Genomic DNA, 17,589 nt, shown 5'->3' with positions numbered 1-17,589 from the left:
AAGCTTTTGGCTTTGGCGGTGAGCATTTGCAGATACTTAGTTTTGGAGATGGTAGACTGATGAGATAGGCTATCTATGGAGGAGCATAGGAAAAATGGCTAATCATGTTAAGATTGATCTTATTGGAATTGGTTAGATAGAACCAGGGCTTTTTTTGAGGGGGTACTTGGGGGTACTGAGTACTGGCACCTTTTCCATTGTTTGCTAAAATTGACCCATGGTCCCCAAGGTTTAATGGAAGAGCTCAGGCTCTACACACAAATTCTGCCTTGTCATAGATTCTGTGACTGGTTGCAGGGGGCCTGGCTATTGTGGGGTGGGTCCCTCAGTGATCACCCCACCCCTGAAGGTTGGCCTGGCATTTGAGTACTAGCACCTTTTTCTCTAGAAAAAAACATACTGGATAGAACTGTGACTTTATTAGCTATGTGGAGGGGCATAATCGAACGGAAACGCCTATCTCCATGGGCGTTTATCTCCGAGAACGGGTCCGTGAAGGGGCGGACCGAACCGTATTTTCGAAAAAATGAATGTTTTTGAGTTGGGCGTTTGTTTTTTTTAGCGATAATGGAAACTAAAAACGCCCAGCTCAAAAACATCCTAATCCGAGCCATTTGGTCGTGGGAGGGGCCACGATTCGTAGTACACTCGCCCCCATTACATGCCAGGACACCAACTGGGCACCCTAGAGGTCAGTGCGGTGGACTTCAGACAACACTCCCACATGCATAGCTCCCTTACCATGGGTGCTGAGCCCCCAACCCCCCTCCCCCAAAACCCACTACCCACAAATGTACAACACTACCAAAGCTCTTAGGGGTGAAGGGGGCACCTACATGTGGGTACAGTGGGTTTTGGAGGCCTCCCATTTACCAGCACAAGTGTTACAGGTAGGGGGGGATGGGCCTGGGTCCACCTGCCTGAAGTGCACTGCGGTACCCACTAAAAGTGCTCCAGGGACCTTAATACATGCAGGCCTCTAGGACTTGTTGCTGCTGTATAACATTGGCACAGCAGTTCACACCTGAAGACTAATCTCTCTGAAAACGTCCTTTATTGGAATAACCACCTTTACTCACAGTTAACTGCAGATCAGAGGTTGTGCCCCACTGGCAACGAGTCTCCCTGGTACTGAGATTAGCAGTAGGTCCGAGCTGGCAGAATGCTGTACAATGCCCTCTTTCAGCCACATTCAAGGGAAGTTCTGTAACGTGGCTAACACAGGAAAGGGAACTAAAACTGGCTTACAAAAATGGCCACTACCGCATGGACTACAACAGGAAACACAACAGGGCACACTATGACCCAGTAGGCAGGGGGAAAAGCACCATGGGAGAAGAGCCTACCAACTACCAACATCGTGAGACTGTAACACAAGCTAATGAAATCACGGAGCCCAATACCCTACACCCACCACAATGCAATGCTGATGTGACCCTGTAGTGCACCCGAGAGCCACATCTGACCCAGGGAAAGGCTGTGAGAGGATAGAACATATTCTGCTGTCATGGAGGTGGGTACGGCATTTGAGGCTGGCATAGAGGCTGGAAAAAAAGTTTTTAAAGTGGAGTTTTTTTTGTGGGAGGGGGTTAGTGACCACTGGGGGAGTCCGGGGAGGTGATCCCCGATTCCCTCCAGTGGTCATCTGGTCAGTTGGGGCACTTTTTTGGGACCTGTTCATGAAAAAAAAGGGTCCAAAAAAAGTGACCCAAAATCACGGTAAAAACGCCTTTTTTTTTCGATTATCAACTAAAGACGCCCATCTCTCCTCGGCCGATAACCACGCCCCAGTTCCGCCTTCACCACGCCTCCAACACGCCCCTGTCAACTTTACCCATTTCCGCGACGGATTGCAGTTGGAAACGCCCAAAATCGGCTTTCGATTATACCGATTTGGGCGCCCACGGGAGAAAGACGCCCATCTCCCGATTTGGGTCGCAATATAGGCGTTTTTCTGTTTCGAAAATAAGCTGGATATTGGAATAAGGTGGGCCAATATTTACACACCCTCATCAGTGTGTCTGGTGTTTAACCATATACCCAAATATTCAGTGATGGCCAATATCTGGACAATGGCGAAATTCAGCACCAGTACACAGATAATTTACGATGGCTTTTTTTCCGCATTAAGCTATATGGACAGTTATCCAGATAACAGTGCTGAAAACCAGCATTATCTAGATAATTTGCCGCTCCATCCGTACTCCACCTTAGGACTGTCCCAGCACCGTCTAGACAGCGCCAAGCAATCTGCAATGATTATTAGCAGCATTATCAATAAATAAATACATCAGTAAAAACAAGATGGTTCACTTTCAAAAGCACTTACATGGCCAACAGCACCTGCTATCCAGATAAGTACTACTGACCGGGATATTGAGAGGCACTGTTTGGATAGAGTCTCAGTATCTCTGAATATCTTGGGCACCATGCAGATAGTGCCAGGCACACCATGGTCAGAACCATGGTAGAGGCAATATTCAGTCTGCTATCCGGATAACCTATCTTGACAATGTAGGAGAGGTAAAAGGTCTCCTATCCAGATAGTGGTGCTGAATATCCAAATATTTCTTGCCACCACATTTCAATATTTTTATTAATGACCTTGTAGAAAAACATATACAACTATAAATCTTGATATACAAAAGTCCAAATTATCAGATCTTATATGCAAAAGTCAATAAGATAAAGTCCGTCATCAAATTGTTTTTCCCCTCTCCCCCTTTTCAGACCCCCTTTTACGACAAACGATTTTATCAGTGGGAAATGAAAGTACAACAAAGGCAGTACAATATCAAAAGCAAAACACTATGAAAACCCAGTCCATCCTTTTTCCCCTCCCCCTTCCAACCCACCCACTTCCAGCTATCATTATGAATACAGAAGTGCATCCAATACAAAATCCGTCCCCTATCCCCTGTCCCACCCCACACATAAACCAATACTGTGTATCTCCACATCTGACATTTAAAAAAAACATTGACCACGGTAGCTGAATATTGACCCAAGTAAGTCAGGCTTCAAATTCTGCATCTCCCACCGATGCTCTTGTGACACTGGGCAAATCACTTCACCCTCCATTATAAGCCAGTTCGAGAAGGGAAGTAACTTGGATACCTACCTCACCTTGAGCTTGGATTTATAAACGCTAAAACAATACGTCTAAAATCCAAATCCAAACAAGGAAAAGTGATCGTTTTTAAAAAGAAAACCTGCATTCCTGAAGGGACCTCATGTATCAGAGCAATGCAGGGACCCATCCTGTTGGCTTAATGGAAATAAAAATGAAGGGACCTCAGTATCAATTGGAATATAAAACACGTTGCACATGCTCAGTGAAGCCAAAGCTTTATTTCAGAACCACTACTACTACTACTATTTAGCATTTCTATAGCGCTACAAAGCGTACACAGCGCTGCACAAACATAGACGAAAGACAGCCCCTGCTCAAAGAGCTTACAATCTAATAGACAAAAAATAAAGCAAACAAATCAATTAATGTGTAGAGGAAAGAGGAGAGGAGGGTAGGTGGAGGCGAGTTGATACAAGTGGTTACGAGTCAAAAGCAATGTTAAAGAGGTGGGCTTTCAATCTAGATTTAAAGATGGTCAAGGATGGGGCAAGACGAAGGGGCTCAGGAAGTCTATTCCAGGCATAGGGCGCAGCAAGACAGAAGGAGCGAAGTCTGGAGTTGGCAGTAGCGGAGAATGGAACAGATAAGAAGGATTTATCCAGGGAACGGAGTGCACGGGAAGGGGTGTAGGGAAGGACGAGTGTGGAGAGATACTGGGGAGCAGCAGAGTGAGTACATTTGTAGGTTAGTAGAAGAAGTTTGAACAGGATGCACTTTTATTCTTGGTGATACAAGATGACCTCACCCTGTGAGTGACTTTCCTGCTTGTCCATAAAGAATATCTATGTACCCAAATTTATTTTATAAAAATTATGTGTGTTCCCCATAGAGCCACTTCATTTCAAATAATATATAAAGTTAAACTTGGCAAAAAGAAATGTAAAAAGGTTCAAGCAAATATGTTATCATAAATTACAATGTAACTGTACTCACCTGGATGGAGTTGCTATATTGAAGCATAATAATCATATCCATGATCATATCTGAGGCTAGATAAAATGGCAGACAGATGGTTCTGTTGAGTAGATGTAGGGTAGTAGGAAGGTCTGTATGTTTAGAAATCAACTGTGCTTCCAAAGTTATGTTCCAAAGTTCTCGGCAAACGTTCTGAAGCAACGTCCAATGGCTGCCACGATGAGCAAGCACCTACAGAGAATTTTTAGAACATAGCTTTGATTCAAAAACGTACAAAATAAAGAACAAACCAAGGGGCCCTTTTACTAAGCTGCGGTAAGCACTATGGCGTGCTTACTGCAGGTTAAATACCACGCTCAGGAGTCCCACCACAGTTTTTTGGTTGGGGCACTCTTCCCGCGCGCTAAAAATTATTTTTTAGCACTGGGGGGCATGTTTGGGGGCAGAGAGTGCGCGTGGTCTGCGCTATCAGTTAGCCCAGCTATATTGCCGTACGCCAACCAATTAGAACACGATTAGCACGGGAACCCTGTTTAATCTTCTGCCCTCCCCAACCCAATAGAATGTTCCACACGCCCATACAGTTAGGGAGAGAAGAAGTGAAGGCCACGCAGAGACGAGAAAATATTCCCTTTATTACTTACCAAGCAAGAAAACAGGCTATGATGATGTTCTCATGAGAGAGTTACAACAAAGCTGCACAGGAGTGCTATCTCTGAGTACTTCTCCAATTTTGTCTTGTCATCTATCACAGTTTACACTCTTCTACCATTATACAGCTCTAAGTTCGTTAGCATTAGTTTCGACCACACTGTAGGTAATTATTCGTTTCGACCACACTGATCATGATTATTAGACAGGGCTAAAGCAACATCATCCTGATCAGCATGTTCCATTTCGCCAGCAACCATTGATCTACGTTCCAGGCCTGATAACAGAAAAAGCCCCTAAACTACATTCTTAGTAAACACCTTGCATGGAAAATTGCTTCATGTTATCTTTTCTGTAACCCTGTCGGCAAGACTGTCACAAGATATCGTGAGCCTCTGGGTTACAAAGAGGACAGAGTTATTAGGCCAGGCTGACAGCTTCAGGCCTCTGAACCCGTTTTTGGAAGGGCCTAGTTAGGTCCATTATATACAACCCTTATTACCTAGAAAGTAGGTGCTGGCAAGCGGTCCCGCGCTAATGGCTATGTGCTAATGGGGAAAGTAACACATGAGAACTGATCACATGGTGTGGACGTATAGGAAACTCTTCAAAACAGACAAAAATTCCACACGATACAAAATGGCTCTGTATTCAGGGAAAAAGCCTCAAAGAGCTCCGAGATCAATGCTTAATCTCACGGAGCTAAAATGGACCCAATAGTCCTCTCTTCATCATAGCCAAGAAAAATCCCGATACCACAGATCTAAACAACTTGCATTATCTGCGGTCATGAAACTGTGTTAAATACACATCCTGATTTTTTGAAATAAATTAACAGAAACAGTCTGTCATCTGTGCATAGAGCACTACTGGAGCTTAACGCGCTATCCAATCTACACTACTTCACTTATCTTAATTGAATAGTGTTCGCTGGATGCTGCTCTCCGCTATGCGGTCCTCCACTTGCTGCCCTGAGCCGACGGTGGCCAGCGTTTCGCTGCTTCTTCAGGGTCTCAGGCTGCAAATGGAACACCCGCCAAGCTCTCCACGGCAGCGTACTACGCTGGCCACCGTCGGCTCAGGGCAGCAAGTGGAGGACCGCATAGCAGACAGCAGCATCCAGCGAACACTATTCAATTAAGATAAGTGAAGTAGTGTAGATTGGATAGCGCGTTAAGCTCCAGTAGTGCTCTACGCATAGATGACAGACTGTTTCTGTTAATTTATTTCAAAAAATCAGGATGTGTATTGAACACAGTTTCATGACCGCAGATAATGCAAGTTGTTTAGATCTGTGGTATCGGGGTTTTTCTTGGCTATGATGAAGAGAGGACTATTGGGTCCATTTTAGCTCCGTGAGATTAAGCATTGATCTCGGAGCTCTTTGAGGCTTTTTCCCTGAATACAGAGCCATTTTGTATCGTGTGGAATTTTTGTCTGTTTTGAAGAAAGTAACACATGGCCTTTAATTGAGGAAACGGGAAATAGGGCTATTTTACAGCCGTGCTAAAAGTGTCCTGAGCGTGCAAGAAAAGTCCTGCGCTGGGGCTACCGCAGTCCACTTTTAGCGCTGCTTAGTAAAAGTGCCCCCAAGAGAAACTCTGTCTCATAATATGCATTTTCCTAATATTTATGAAACTGCATTACCACTGCTCTTCTAAGGTGAAGGTACGTCTTGTTGAAATAATCGAAAAGATTATTTAAAGGGTTTTCTTTTTCCTCTTCAGCTGAGGGGGAACGAGTGTAGCCCGTTTCATTTGTCCTTTGAGTCCGAGGAGTATCCATGTCACTTTTTCTTGTGCTTCGTTCAGAAAAGGCATCAGAACCTTAAACAGACAATCAGATCATTATTTCAGCATGACTCACATCCGTTAAACAGACTGATTAAGCGTTCCTGTATTTATTTATTTATTTACTAGTAAAAAAGCCCCGTTTCTGATGCAAATGAAACGGGGGCTAGCAATGTTTTCTTCTGTGTGCATGTGGGAGTGTGTGTGTCCCTGCCCTCTGGCCTCTCTCCCCTCCCCCCTCTGAGTCCTTCACTGTTACAGAGCCAGCGATTTGATTTCGTGCTCTGCTGTTTTCCTTCACTGACTGTGTTACAGAGAGGGCGGGGCAGACACTCATAGGGAAACCGGATATCTCGCCCCCTTCACACTTCCAGCTGGAGGCTTCATAGAACGTTGGTGTTGCTTTTTATATAGAGAGATTGTGAACATTTAGATCCCACATAATCCCACCAAGGCAGGCTCTATGTGGCTTTCAATGCTAAGGAAAAATGCAACATAACAAGTCAAGTGCAAATCGGGGTAGAAAGTAGATGAGGGGTAGAGAGGGAATCAACAGGGGGGAGAGGAAAGCGGGGATGCAGAAGATCAAGCTGTAGAGGAGTAAGATCGATCACACAGGTAGGTCTTTAAGGATTTCTTGAACAGGCTGTGATTGGATGTCTCTTTTAACTTTGATGGTAGAGCGTTCCAGAAACGGGGACAATAAGAGGAGGCAAAGAGCAACTTGTATCTTAAGTTCCTGCAGTTAGGAAAGTGGAGATTGCGCAGAGCTATCATTAAAGAAATCTTCTGTGGAGCAGAATTCAGATAGTTTGTTGCATTTCTATAGCACCTTTCCCAGCTCATAAGACAAGTGCATAAAAAGATAACATGAAAAATACATGAGTTCCATAACACAATATATTTATTTATTTAATTTATTTATTAGGATTTATTTACCACCTTTTTGAAAGAATTCACTCAAGGCGGTGTACAGTAAGAATAAATCAGACATTCTGAGCAATAGGCAACTACAACGGTAAAGATATTCAAATAGCAATACAAAGCATGGCACAGTATGCTACGTCAAAAAATCCTAAATATCACTCTTTTATTCACTCAATAGTTGGACGTAGGACTTTGACCTAAACTAAATTATTATATGTAAATGTAAAATAGCCTCAACAGCCCAGGGAACCTCACATTAGGACTTCACTGAAGTGGCCAACATCATAGGCTCCTACTGCCTTCCGAAAAAACTCACAGAAGTCAAAAAAAACTCCCAAACAATGCACACTTACGGGAGAAAAAGATTCTCTGAACAAAAAACGGAAAGCGGAGTATCTTACAATATCAAACAATGATCAAAGTCTCCACACCCTTCTACAGTGAATATTGATGGATCTGAAAAACTACAGTATCCATTACTGAACTTTCTTGAAAAATAATGAGACAGCAAGGGACCCCACTGTTTCGCAACCTTCATCAGGAGAAATTCCGAAAACAAAAAATGTTTTTTCTTTTCTCTTTAATCCTGTAAAAACTGCCTTTTTTTAAATTTTTGCCAAAAATGGACATGCGGCAAAATGAAAATTGCTGCGCGTCCATTTTGGGTAGCATATAGTAACATAGTAAATGACGGCAAATAAAGACCTGTACGGTTCATCCAGTCTGCCCAACAAGATAAACTAATTTACATGGTATGTGATACTTTATATGTATACCCGAGTTTGATTTGTCCTTGCCTTTCTCCGGGCACAGACTGTAGCAGTTTACCCAGCACTGTTCTTGTACTAAGTTCTGAAGCTAATGTCGAAGCCCCTTAAAATTTACACTCCAGCCCATCCCTATCTATTCAGTCACAATCAGGACATAGACCCTAGAAGTCTGCCCAGTTCCCATTTTGTTTCCCAATTACCGGCGTCGCCACCCAATCTCCACTAAGATTCCGCGGACACATTCCTTCTAAACAGGATTCCTTTGTGTTTATCCCACGCATGTTTGAATTCCATTACCGTTTTCATCTCCACCACTTCCCATGGGAGGGCATTCTACATATCCACCACCCTTTCCGTGAAAAAATACTTCCTGACATTAGTCCTGAGTCTGCCCCCCTTCAACCTGAATTCATGTTCTCTAGTTCTACCGCCTTCCCGTCTCCGGAAAAGGATCGTTTGCGGATTAATACCCTTCAAATATTTGAACATCTGTATCATGTCACCCCTCTCCTTTCCTCTAAGGTATACATGTTCAGGTCGACCATACCGCCAGCTGTTGACCTAGCGATAAAGACTCATGCAGTAACTGGGTGGTAATGACCTACGAGCGCTAAATGCCTCGTGGCTCTTGCGGTAATTTCATTTATGGTGCGCATCCGCGGACACGCACCAAAAATGAAATTACTGCAAGAGCCATGCGGTAGCCATGCGGTAACTCCATTTTGGCATGCGTTGGGCGTACGTAGATGCTTACGTGGCTTAGTAAAAGGGCCCCTCAGATAGGTAAGAGACTAAGAGGAGTTAGAAAATAAGGGACTAATTTAAAGAAAGTTGCACATGAGGTCAGAGAGATGGTTAAATATTATCTCGGCTAGAGTAGGAGTGGATAAACACCATTAACTTAAAAAAAGGGGAGGTTGAAATTCCTGCCTGCTTAATCGCTTGGGGCTGGAATGTAATTGCCAAAGGACATGGTGTAAACAGTTGAGCCTAAACTTAGGTGCACCTATGCCGACTTAGGCTAGTTTCTATAACAGCATCTTGGCTCACAGATGCCATTACAGAATTGGTGCCCAGCACTCAGCACTGGCGCACCTAAACGGAGGCACCAATTAACAGTATTACCTCCTATATCATTATTACATTGACACTGTGGGGGGGAGGGGGGTTACAAAGCGGCAGTAAGCCCAACGCAGGCTTCCCTTACTAATCTTGAGCTACCACTGCCCGTATTTGTTTTGGGGGTTTTTTTTAATCATTTTTATTGAGTTTTCAAGAAACTTTAAACCAATATAACATACAACAATAAAACCAAATGCATTACATATAGATAAGTGTGACACTTTAAGTATAAATATAAAAATCTAATATCTAGGAGATGCTGATGTTTTGATGTAATGATCAAAAGGAGCCCAATGCTTCTTAAAAGTAGGCAATTGATGAAATTTGAAAGCTGCAGATTCTTCATAGTTTCTAATAGTACAAAGACGACTCCACCATTCACAAAAGTTCAAATGCAAATTATTTTTCCAATGAAATACTATTAGATGAGTGGCTAGAACCATCATTATATCAAAATGTTTTTGATATTGATCCTCAAGTGTAAGTTTAGGGGTTGAAGAATAAAGTATTATCACATCATATGTCAAACCAACAGGCGAGGAGAAGGGAATTATTGGACACTAGTAAAAAAGCCCCGTTTCTGATGCAAATGAAACGGGGGCTAGCAATGTTTTCTTCTGTGTGCATCTGGGAGTGTGTGTGTCTCTGCCCTCTCTCCCCTCCCCCCTCTGAGTCCTTCAGTAAAAAAGCCCTGTTTCTGATGCAAATGAAAGGGGGGGGGGCTAGCAAGGTTTTCTTCTGTGTGCATGTGGGAGTGTGTGTGTCCCTGCCCTCTGCCCTCTCTCCCCTCCCCCCTCTGAGTCCTTCACTGTTACAGAGCCAGCGATTTCGTGCTCTGCTGTTTTCCTTCACTGACTGTTTGTGTTACAGAGAGGGCGGGGCAGACACTCATGGGGAAACCGGATATCTCTCCCCCTTCACACTTCCGTCTGGAGGCTTCATAGAACGTTGGTGTTGCCTTTTATATATAGAGATATTCTTTTCCATATTAATTTCCAGTAGGTGGACACATGGGAACACTCAAAGAGTAGATGCTTCAGGTGACCAACAGGAGCAGAACAAGACCACCATTTTGGAGACGTTGATCTGGTTAGTTTAGACACTTTGAAAGGAGTCCAATAAGCTCAGTCTGCCCGTATTTGTTAGCGTGGCACTAACCCAGCGATAATCAGGCAGCACTGCGTGCTACTCGGTTGCCGTCTGGTTAGCATGGAAGCCCTTACCGCTACCTCAATGGGTGGTGGTAAGTGCCTCCCCCCTCACATACACACATGGCCACCTGGTAAGAGCAATCTTAGCGCATGGCCATGGCTATTTTCAGCCTTTTTTACCCGCTGCAGTAAAAAGGATCACTAGCGCAGGGCCCTTTTTACCGTAGCTTGGTAAAAGGACATTCCCCTCACCCATATTAAGTAGTATGTATTAGTAGTCATTACCACCTGTACGTTTAATTCTTTTCTTTGGCTCCATTTTCAATGGTGATTCAACACGACTTGGCTCCACAGCATTTTCATCCCAAGTTTTTGTTTCCTTTTCCATGATTACAGTGCCAGAGTGGTATAATGAGAACACTTCAGGGTCCAAAACTCCAAATCTGTGCAAAATATAGATTTTTAATATACGTCACAGTTGAGGGCTTCAATTCTCAAAGCATATCTTTCTAAAATGAAATTATTGACCTAAGGTTTTGATTACTCTACATTTAATTTTAAATATCTTGTAAGCTATAATGATTTGCTGTCAAAAAGAAACTTTCCATATTGATCATAAGGTGCCAATACACCACGCTCAGACCACAACCATTTTGAGATTCGCTCACCTGTAGGTCTGCAGATCATAAAACAAAGTTACTCATGAAAACATTCCTCAGGGATTACTTTACGACAGAAGAAATGTTGTGGTGGGTATTATTTTATTTTGTTACATTTATACCCCAGGTATAGCTACGATACTTAGGTGTAATAACCCCTCCCGGAGTAACAAGCAAAATGTCTGGCTCAAGCTCTGAAACGGTAGCAATACTGGCAAAATGTCCAGATAGATAGTTCAGATGGTACTTAAAAACATTAGGATTCTTCTTTTTGTTGTGGTTTTAATTTCTGTGGTGATGTTAGCGGTTTTAACGTCTTTGAAAGTTCTTTCTGCCTGGTTACTGCCACCATCATACAAGCTGGAACGCCTGCAGGCATCACACTTGAGTATTAATCATAAATCCGGCAAAATCAGATATGTTACAGTACATAATATGCTAAAGGCTGAACTTTGAAAAGAAAAATTATGATAATAAGGGGGGAAACTTAAAGGCTTCATAACCGACAATAGAGGCCTCTTTTACCACGCTGTGGTAAACATAGTAAACATAGTAGATGACGGCAGAAAAAGACCTGCACGGTCCATCCAGTCTGCCCAAGAAGATAAATTCATATGTGCTACTTTTTTTATTTGTACTGTCCTCTTCAGTGGGGCCTGCGTCAACATCGGTGCGTGGGTTTGGGCTCACTGAGGCCCCCTTTTACCACAAAAAAAAAAGGAAATGGCCATGTGGTAGGTGAACCCCGCTCGCTGAGTGGCCATTTTCCGTGAAAGCTCTGCCACCTATTTAGAAGGCGGTAAGGGCTCCCAAGCTAACCGGGCAAAATGCAGGGCTGCCCGATAAGCCGCCGGTGCTAAAAAATAAAAGTATTTTTTAGCACTGAAAATGGCATGCATTGGGGGCAGGCACTACCGCTGGGCTGCTGCGGTGTCCCGGCAGTAGTGCTGAATTGGTGCGCGGCAAAGCAGCAGTACGGGTACTGCCACTTTGTAAAAGTGGCCCTAAATGCATTATGATTCAATGGCAACCAAAGTTTGGGTTTGGATTGCGTGGTCTGTTGTGGGTTACTCTGTTCATTTAGGAAGCTTGAGCTGTGAGCCAACGTGTATTTGCTACTAAAATTACAGTGTATGTCAGTTTTATGGTACTGGCTCACTTGAAAGGACATTGAAATGGCATGTTAGAATGGACAACCAACTCAGAATATGGACATCCATTTCTCATATTATTAGAACAGGATACAGTCCATAGCTCCTGAAGATGTCATAAAGCCCGTTATCCCTTGTCAGTTTCACATTCTGTCGTTGCCAGAAAATGTGGTAAAGGCAGTTAGCTTAGTAGAGTTTTAAAAAGGGTTGGACGGCTTCCTAAAGGAAAAGTCCATAGAAAATTGGACTTGGGGAAAATCCACTATTTCTGGGATAACAATGCACGACCCATCAAACTTCTGGAAATCATTAAAAACCAACTTGTACAAAAAGACATACCCTAATGATCCAACTTAAAACGCCTGAACTCTACTACACAACGAAATTAATACTCAAACTGGTCATAACTTAACTCTTCCTACTTGATTCCCTAATGTGTTTGTCACTTATGAACTTTTACCATAATATTATTCTGTTATACCGGAATTGGTGATCGCCATCACCCTACTATATCAGCAGCCTAGCGGAGATTGGGTGGCAGAGCCGGTGGTGGGAGGCGGGGTTAGTGGTTGGAAGGTGGGGCTAGTGCTGGGCAGACTTCTACAGTCTGTGCCCTGAAAATGGCAGATACAAGTCAAGGTAAGGTATACACATAAAGTAGCACATATGAGTTTATCTTGTTGGGCAGACTGGATGGACCGTACAGGTCTTTCTCTTCCGTCATCTACTACGTTACTATCCTGCTTATTTTCAAACGAGAAGGCCGGCCATCTTCCGACACAAATCAGAAGATGGCCGGCCATCTCCTAAACCCGGCCAAATCAGTATAATCGAAAGCCGATTTTGGCCGGCGCCAACTGCTTTCTGTCGCGCAGCCGGTGAAAGTTCAAGGGGGCATGTCAGCAGTGTACTGAAGGCGGGACGGGGGCATGGTTAAGAGCAATAATGGAAAAAAGGCCAGCTCTGACGAGCACTTGACCAGCATCACTTGGTCCATTTATTTTTAGGACCAAACGTCCAAAAAGTGCCCCAAATGACCAGAGGACCACCGGAGGGCATCGAAGATCACCTCCCCTTACTCCCCAGTGGTCACCAACCCCCTCCCAGCCAAAAAAACCATAAAAAACATTTTTTGCCAGCCTCTATGCCAGCCTGAAATGTCATACCCAGCTCCATGACAGCAGTATGCAGGTCCCTGGAGCAGTTTTTAGTGGCTGCAGTGCGCTTCAGGCAGATGGACCCAGGCCCATTCCCCCCCCTACCTGTTACACTTGTGGTGGTAAATGGGAGCCCTCCAAACCCCCCCCCACCGAAAACCCACGGTACCCACATGTAGGTGCCCCCCTTTACCCATAAGGGTTATGGTAATAGTAATGTAATGGTATAACTGTAATGTAATAGTAATTGTAATGGTGTACAGTTGTGGGGAGTGGGTTTTGGGGGGGATTTGGGGGGCTCAGCACAGGGAGGTATGCACCTGGGAGCAATTTTTGAAGTCCAGTGCAGTGCCCCCTAGGGTGCCCGGTTGGTGTCCTGGCATGTAAGGGGGACCACTGCACTACAAATGCTGGCTCCTCCCACGACCAAATGCCTTGGATTTGGCCGGGTTTGATATGGCCAGCATCAGTTTCCATTAGCGGCGAAAACCAATGCCGGTCATCTCAAACCCGACCATCTCTGTAATTTGGCTGGCCCCAACCGTATTATCGAAACAAAAGATGGCTGGCCATCTTGTTTCGATAATACGGTTCGTGAGACCTCTTTACGGCACCGGCCTTAGAGATGGCCGCCCATATAGATGGCCGGTGCCATTCGATTATGCCCCTCCACGTAAGTCACATTGAGCCTGCAAATAGGTGGGAAAACGTGGGCTACAAATGCAACAAATAAATAAATAAATAAATAAGCAGCATAAAATGTATTGAACTTTTTTGGGATCTTGCCAGGTATATGTGACCGGGATTGACCACTGTTGGAAACAGGATGCTGGGCTTGATGGGCCTTTGGTCTGTCCCAGTGTGGCAATATTTATGTACTTATAAGAAGGAAGGGGACAGCAGTCAGTGGGAGATTAAGGAGGTGATTTGTCATAATCCCTCCAGTGGACAGCTGCTCATTCAGAGCATCTTACTTTAACCTGGAAGTGCCAAGTACCAGGTCTAACTAACAATGCCCATCTTTTTACACATAGATGTCTCTGCTCCTTCTGAAACTGGACATCCGTATTTTGACCCCTCCCTAGACCCACCCAGACCATGCCACTTGCCATAAGGGCATACTGCAGTTTTAGACGTTTATATCCTGGCTTTATAAAATCGGGATTTGAATGTCCGTGCAATATGGATGGCTAAATGCCGGTTTTCAGATGTCCAAGACACAAATAGAACTTCTAAAATAAGAGCCTTGGTGAATAGGGGAAAGTAGGCTGACAAAGTTGTCATGTTATAACTAAAACTTTGGATTGGCTGGTAAAATTATGCAAATCATATCTTTAAGGAGAAAATTATAGATAGAGTTTATGAGTCTAGCGACTCAATTTCTTCCCATACATTTGGAATGATGTTCTGTCATATGATAAATTTACTACTACTACTACTACTACTACTACTACTATTTAGCATTTCTATAGCGCTACAAGGCGTACGCAGCGCTGCACAAACATAGAAGAAAGACAGTCCCTGCTCAAAGAGCTTACAATCTAATAGACAAAAAATAAATAAAGTAAGCAAATCAAATCAATTAATGTGAACGGGAAGGAAGAGAGGAGGGTAGGTGGAGGCGAGTGGTTACAAGTGGTTACGAGTCAAAAGCAATGTTAAAGAGGTGGGCTTTCAGTCTAGATTTAAAGGTGGCCAAGGATGGGGCAAGATGTAGGGGCTCAGGAAGTTTATTCCAGGCGTAGGGTGCAGCGAGACAGAAGGCGCGAAGTCTGGAGTTGGCAGTAGTGGAGAAGGGAACAGATAAGAAGGATTTATCCATGGAGCGGAGTGCACGGGAAGGGGTGTAGGGAAGGACGAGTGTGGAGAGATACTGGGGAGCACAGAGTGAATACATTTATAGGTTAGTAGAAGAAGTTTGAACAGGATGCGAAAACGGATAGGGAGCCAGTGAAGGGTCTTGAGGAGAGGGGTAGTATGAGTAAAGCGACCCTGGCGGAATATGAGACGGGCAGCAGAGTTTTGAACCGACTGGAGAGGGGAGAGGTGACTAAGTGGGAGGCCAGCAAGAAGCAGATTGCAGTAGTCTAAACGAGAGGTGACAAGGGTGTGGATGAGGGTTTTGGTAGAGTACTCGGAAAGAAAGGGGCGGATTTTACGGATGTTGTAAAGAAAGAAACGACAGGTCTTGGCGATCTGCTGGATATGAGCAGAGAAGGAGAGCATAAATGATAAATTTGTAGCAAAAACACTTTAAATCTAATATGTTAACATCTAAGAACCTGGAAAAGACTGTAAAAGAGGACATCATTGACTAGTCCAACATAGTAAACAATGCATAGGTTTGACTTTTCAAAAATATCCACTTGCCTTTTTTTCCCTGTTTTTTTTAATCTGTATGTTTATTGAGATTGTAGAGAACTAATACAGCAATAGCCAACCAAATAACAATTTGAGCTTCTTGTAGCTACCATTGAGTGAGCCTGGCAAAATGAAGGTGTTACAGGAGGGCCATGTCAATTTTTCTACCTGGGGTCCATTCAGTCCTAGCTACACCACTATTCCTTGGTCTCTTGTCTTATTTGATTGAGTACATACTGTGAAGAAGGGGATAAGGGAACAGAGAGGGGGGGTACCGGCAGAGGAGAAGAGAAGGCCCAGAGGAGGGGGCAACCCAGATTCTTAGCTCGGGGAGTTCCACATATCAGGAGAAAGCATAAATCATTTTCCCCAGAGGGCTGGAGGCAGGGTAAAAACTACAATTCCCAGCAGCCCTTGAGGAAGTCTTACAACAGAATCAAAGACTTCCTATCCCAGCAGCCCCCAGTGGAGCCAAAGGGAAAGGCAGGTAGAGGTGAAACCCAAGACACGGAGGGGAGGCCAGGAATGGAGGGGGAGCCTCTAAGCAGAGCTAATCAGGGGGAGGGGGATCAGCTGCGGAATGGGTGAGGCGAGGAGCCCATGGAATGGAAGGGGAAAGAAAAGGAGGAAAAAATGAGGCAAGAGGAGCCGATGGAGATTGCAGCTCTGGCAAGATCCACAAGTAAAAGGTTCAGACAGCGGGTAACCACTTGGTGTGGGGTCTTGGTAAACAAGGGAAGGCAGTGGCTATCGTGGAGGAGCCAGGGGGCGACGGGGTCAAGTGGGAGGAAGCCAGGAGATAGAACTGGCCAGAGGAGGGAGGGGACCCCTGAAAGCTCTCTGTCTCTGAACTGCTGATGGGATTTCTAAACTGCTTGTTTGAACTGCCTGTTTGGGACGTGCTTGTTTTCTTTGAACTGCTTGTTTTTCTTTGTGGAACGTTTTTTGCTTTTGGGATCACTTATTTTGAATTGCATCATCGGGACTGCTGAGATTCATGTCCTGTTGGTTTATGAACTGCATTTTTGAAGCTGTGGAGATTCCTGAACTGCTTTGCTTTTAGAATTGCATTATTAAAAACTACTTTTTCTAAACTGTTTATTTTTGGGATTGCATTCTTGAAACCACTGGGATAATTTCCCTGGCGGATATCTCGGGAGCTGTGCTGGAATAGTACTGCTGACATACCTCCGGTTGGAGGGTACACCTGGAGGATTACAGGGAGTTGTACTTAAGTGGAATATCATATAGAAAACCTGGGCCGGAGGCCAGAGTTTTCCGGAGAGGAGCGGAGGGATCCTTCACAATACACATCCTTTATTGTTCTAATCTACTTACAGTGTATATGATACTCAAAACAAAATAGCTAAGGGCAAACAAGAATAAAGATATCAACAAGGCAGGTAAAACATATCATCATCATCGTCATTATTGTGGGCCGTCCGTAAGAAGGAGGCCACAGGCACAAACCAGGAGTTGCCCAATGGGAGCTCGTTCGGGAATGACTGGGAGTCGTTTTAACTTGTAGTACTTCAACCTAAGATACGTACAGGTACACTGTGCATTTCTTTGTCCCTGGAATGCATACGATCCAACTCGTTTTAGTTTACTGGGTGGGGAGGACTGAGTTTAGTGTACGTCTATTCCTCTGTGAAGGATTGGGGTTGGAGACAGTTTTCCTGTAGAACTTTTGGTATTGTATAGGTGCCTATCAGAATATAAAAGTCTGACTATTCATAGGAACAGGGTAGTGTTTTATATCTACTACTGAAAGGAACCTCTCGCAGGTGGTGTTCAGAAAT

General features: G+C 44.1%; 1 protein-coding gene across 1 annotated transcript in view; it reads right to left on the bottom strand.

Moving 5' to 3' along the window:
* CFAP54 (cilia and flagella associated protein 54) overlaps positions 1-17,589 on the bottom strand; it is a 276,413-nt gene that overhangs the window by 137,325 nt on the left and 121,499 nt on the right. Inside the window, 3 exon segments of the mRNA XM_030214871.1 lie at positions 4,067-4,279; positions 6,347-6,525; positions 10,748-10,902. Of these exon segments, the coding sequence (XP_030070731.1) occupies positions 4,067-4,279; positions 6,347-6,525; positions 10,748-10,902 (547 nt within the window).

The sequence above is a fragment of the Microcaecilia unicolor genome, chromosome 9, assembly GCF_901765095.1.
Source record: "Microcaecilia unicolor chromosome 9, aMicUni1.1, whole genome shotgun sequence".
In the NCBI taxonomy this organism is placed as follows: Eukaryota; Metazoa; Chordata; class Amphibia; order Gymnophiona; family Siphonopidae; genus Microcaecilia; species Microcaecilia unicolor.
The sequence above is the reverse complement of the archived record's forward strand: the minus strand, read 5'-3'. Positions and strand labels throughout refer to the sequence as shown.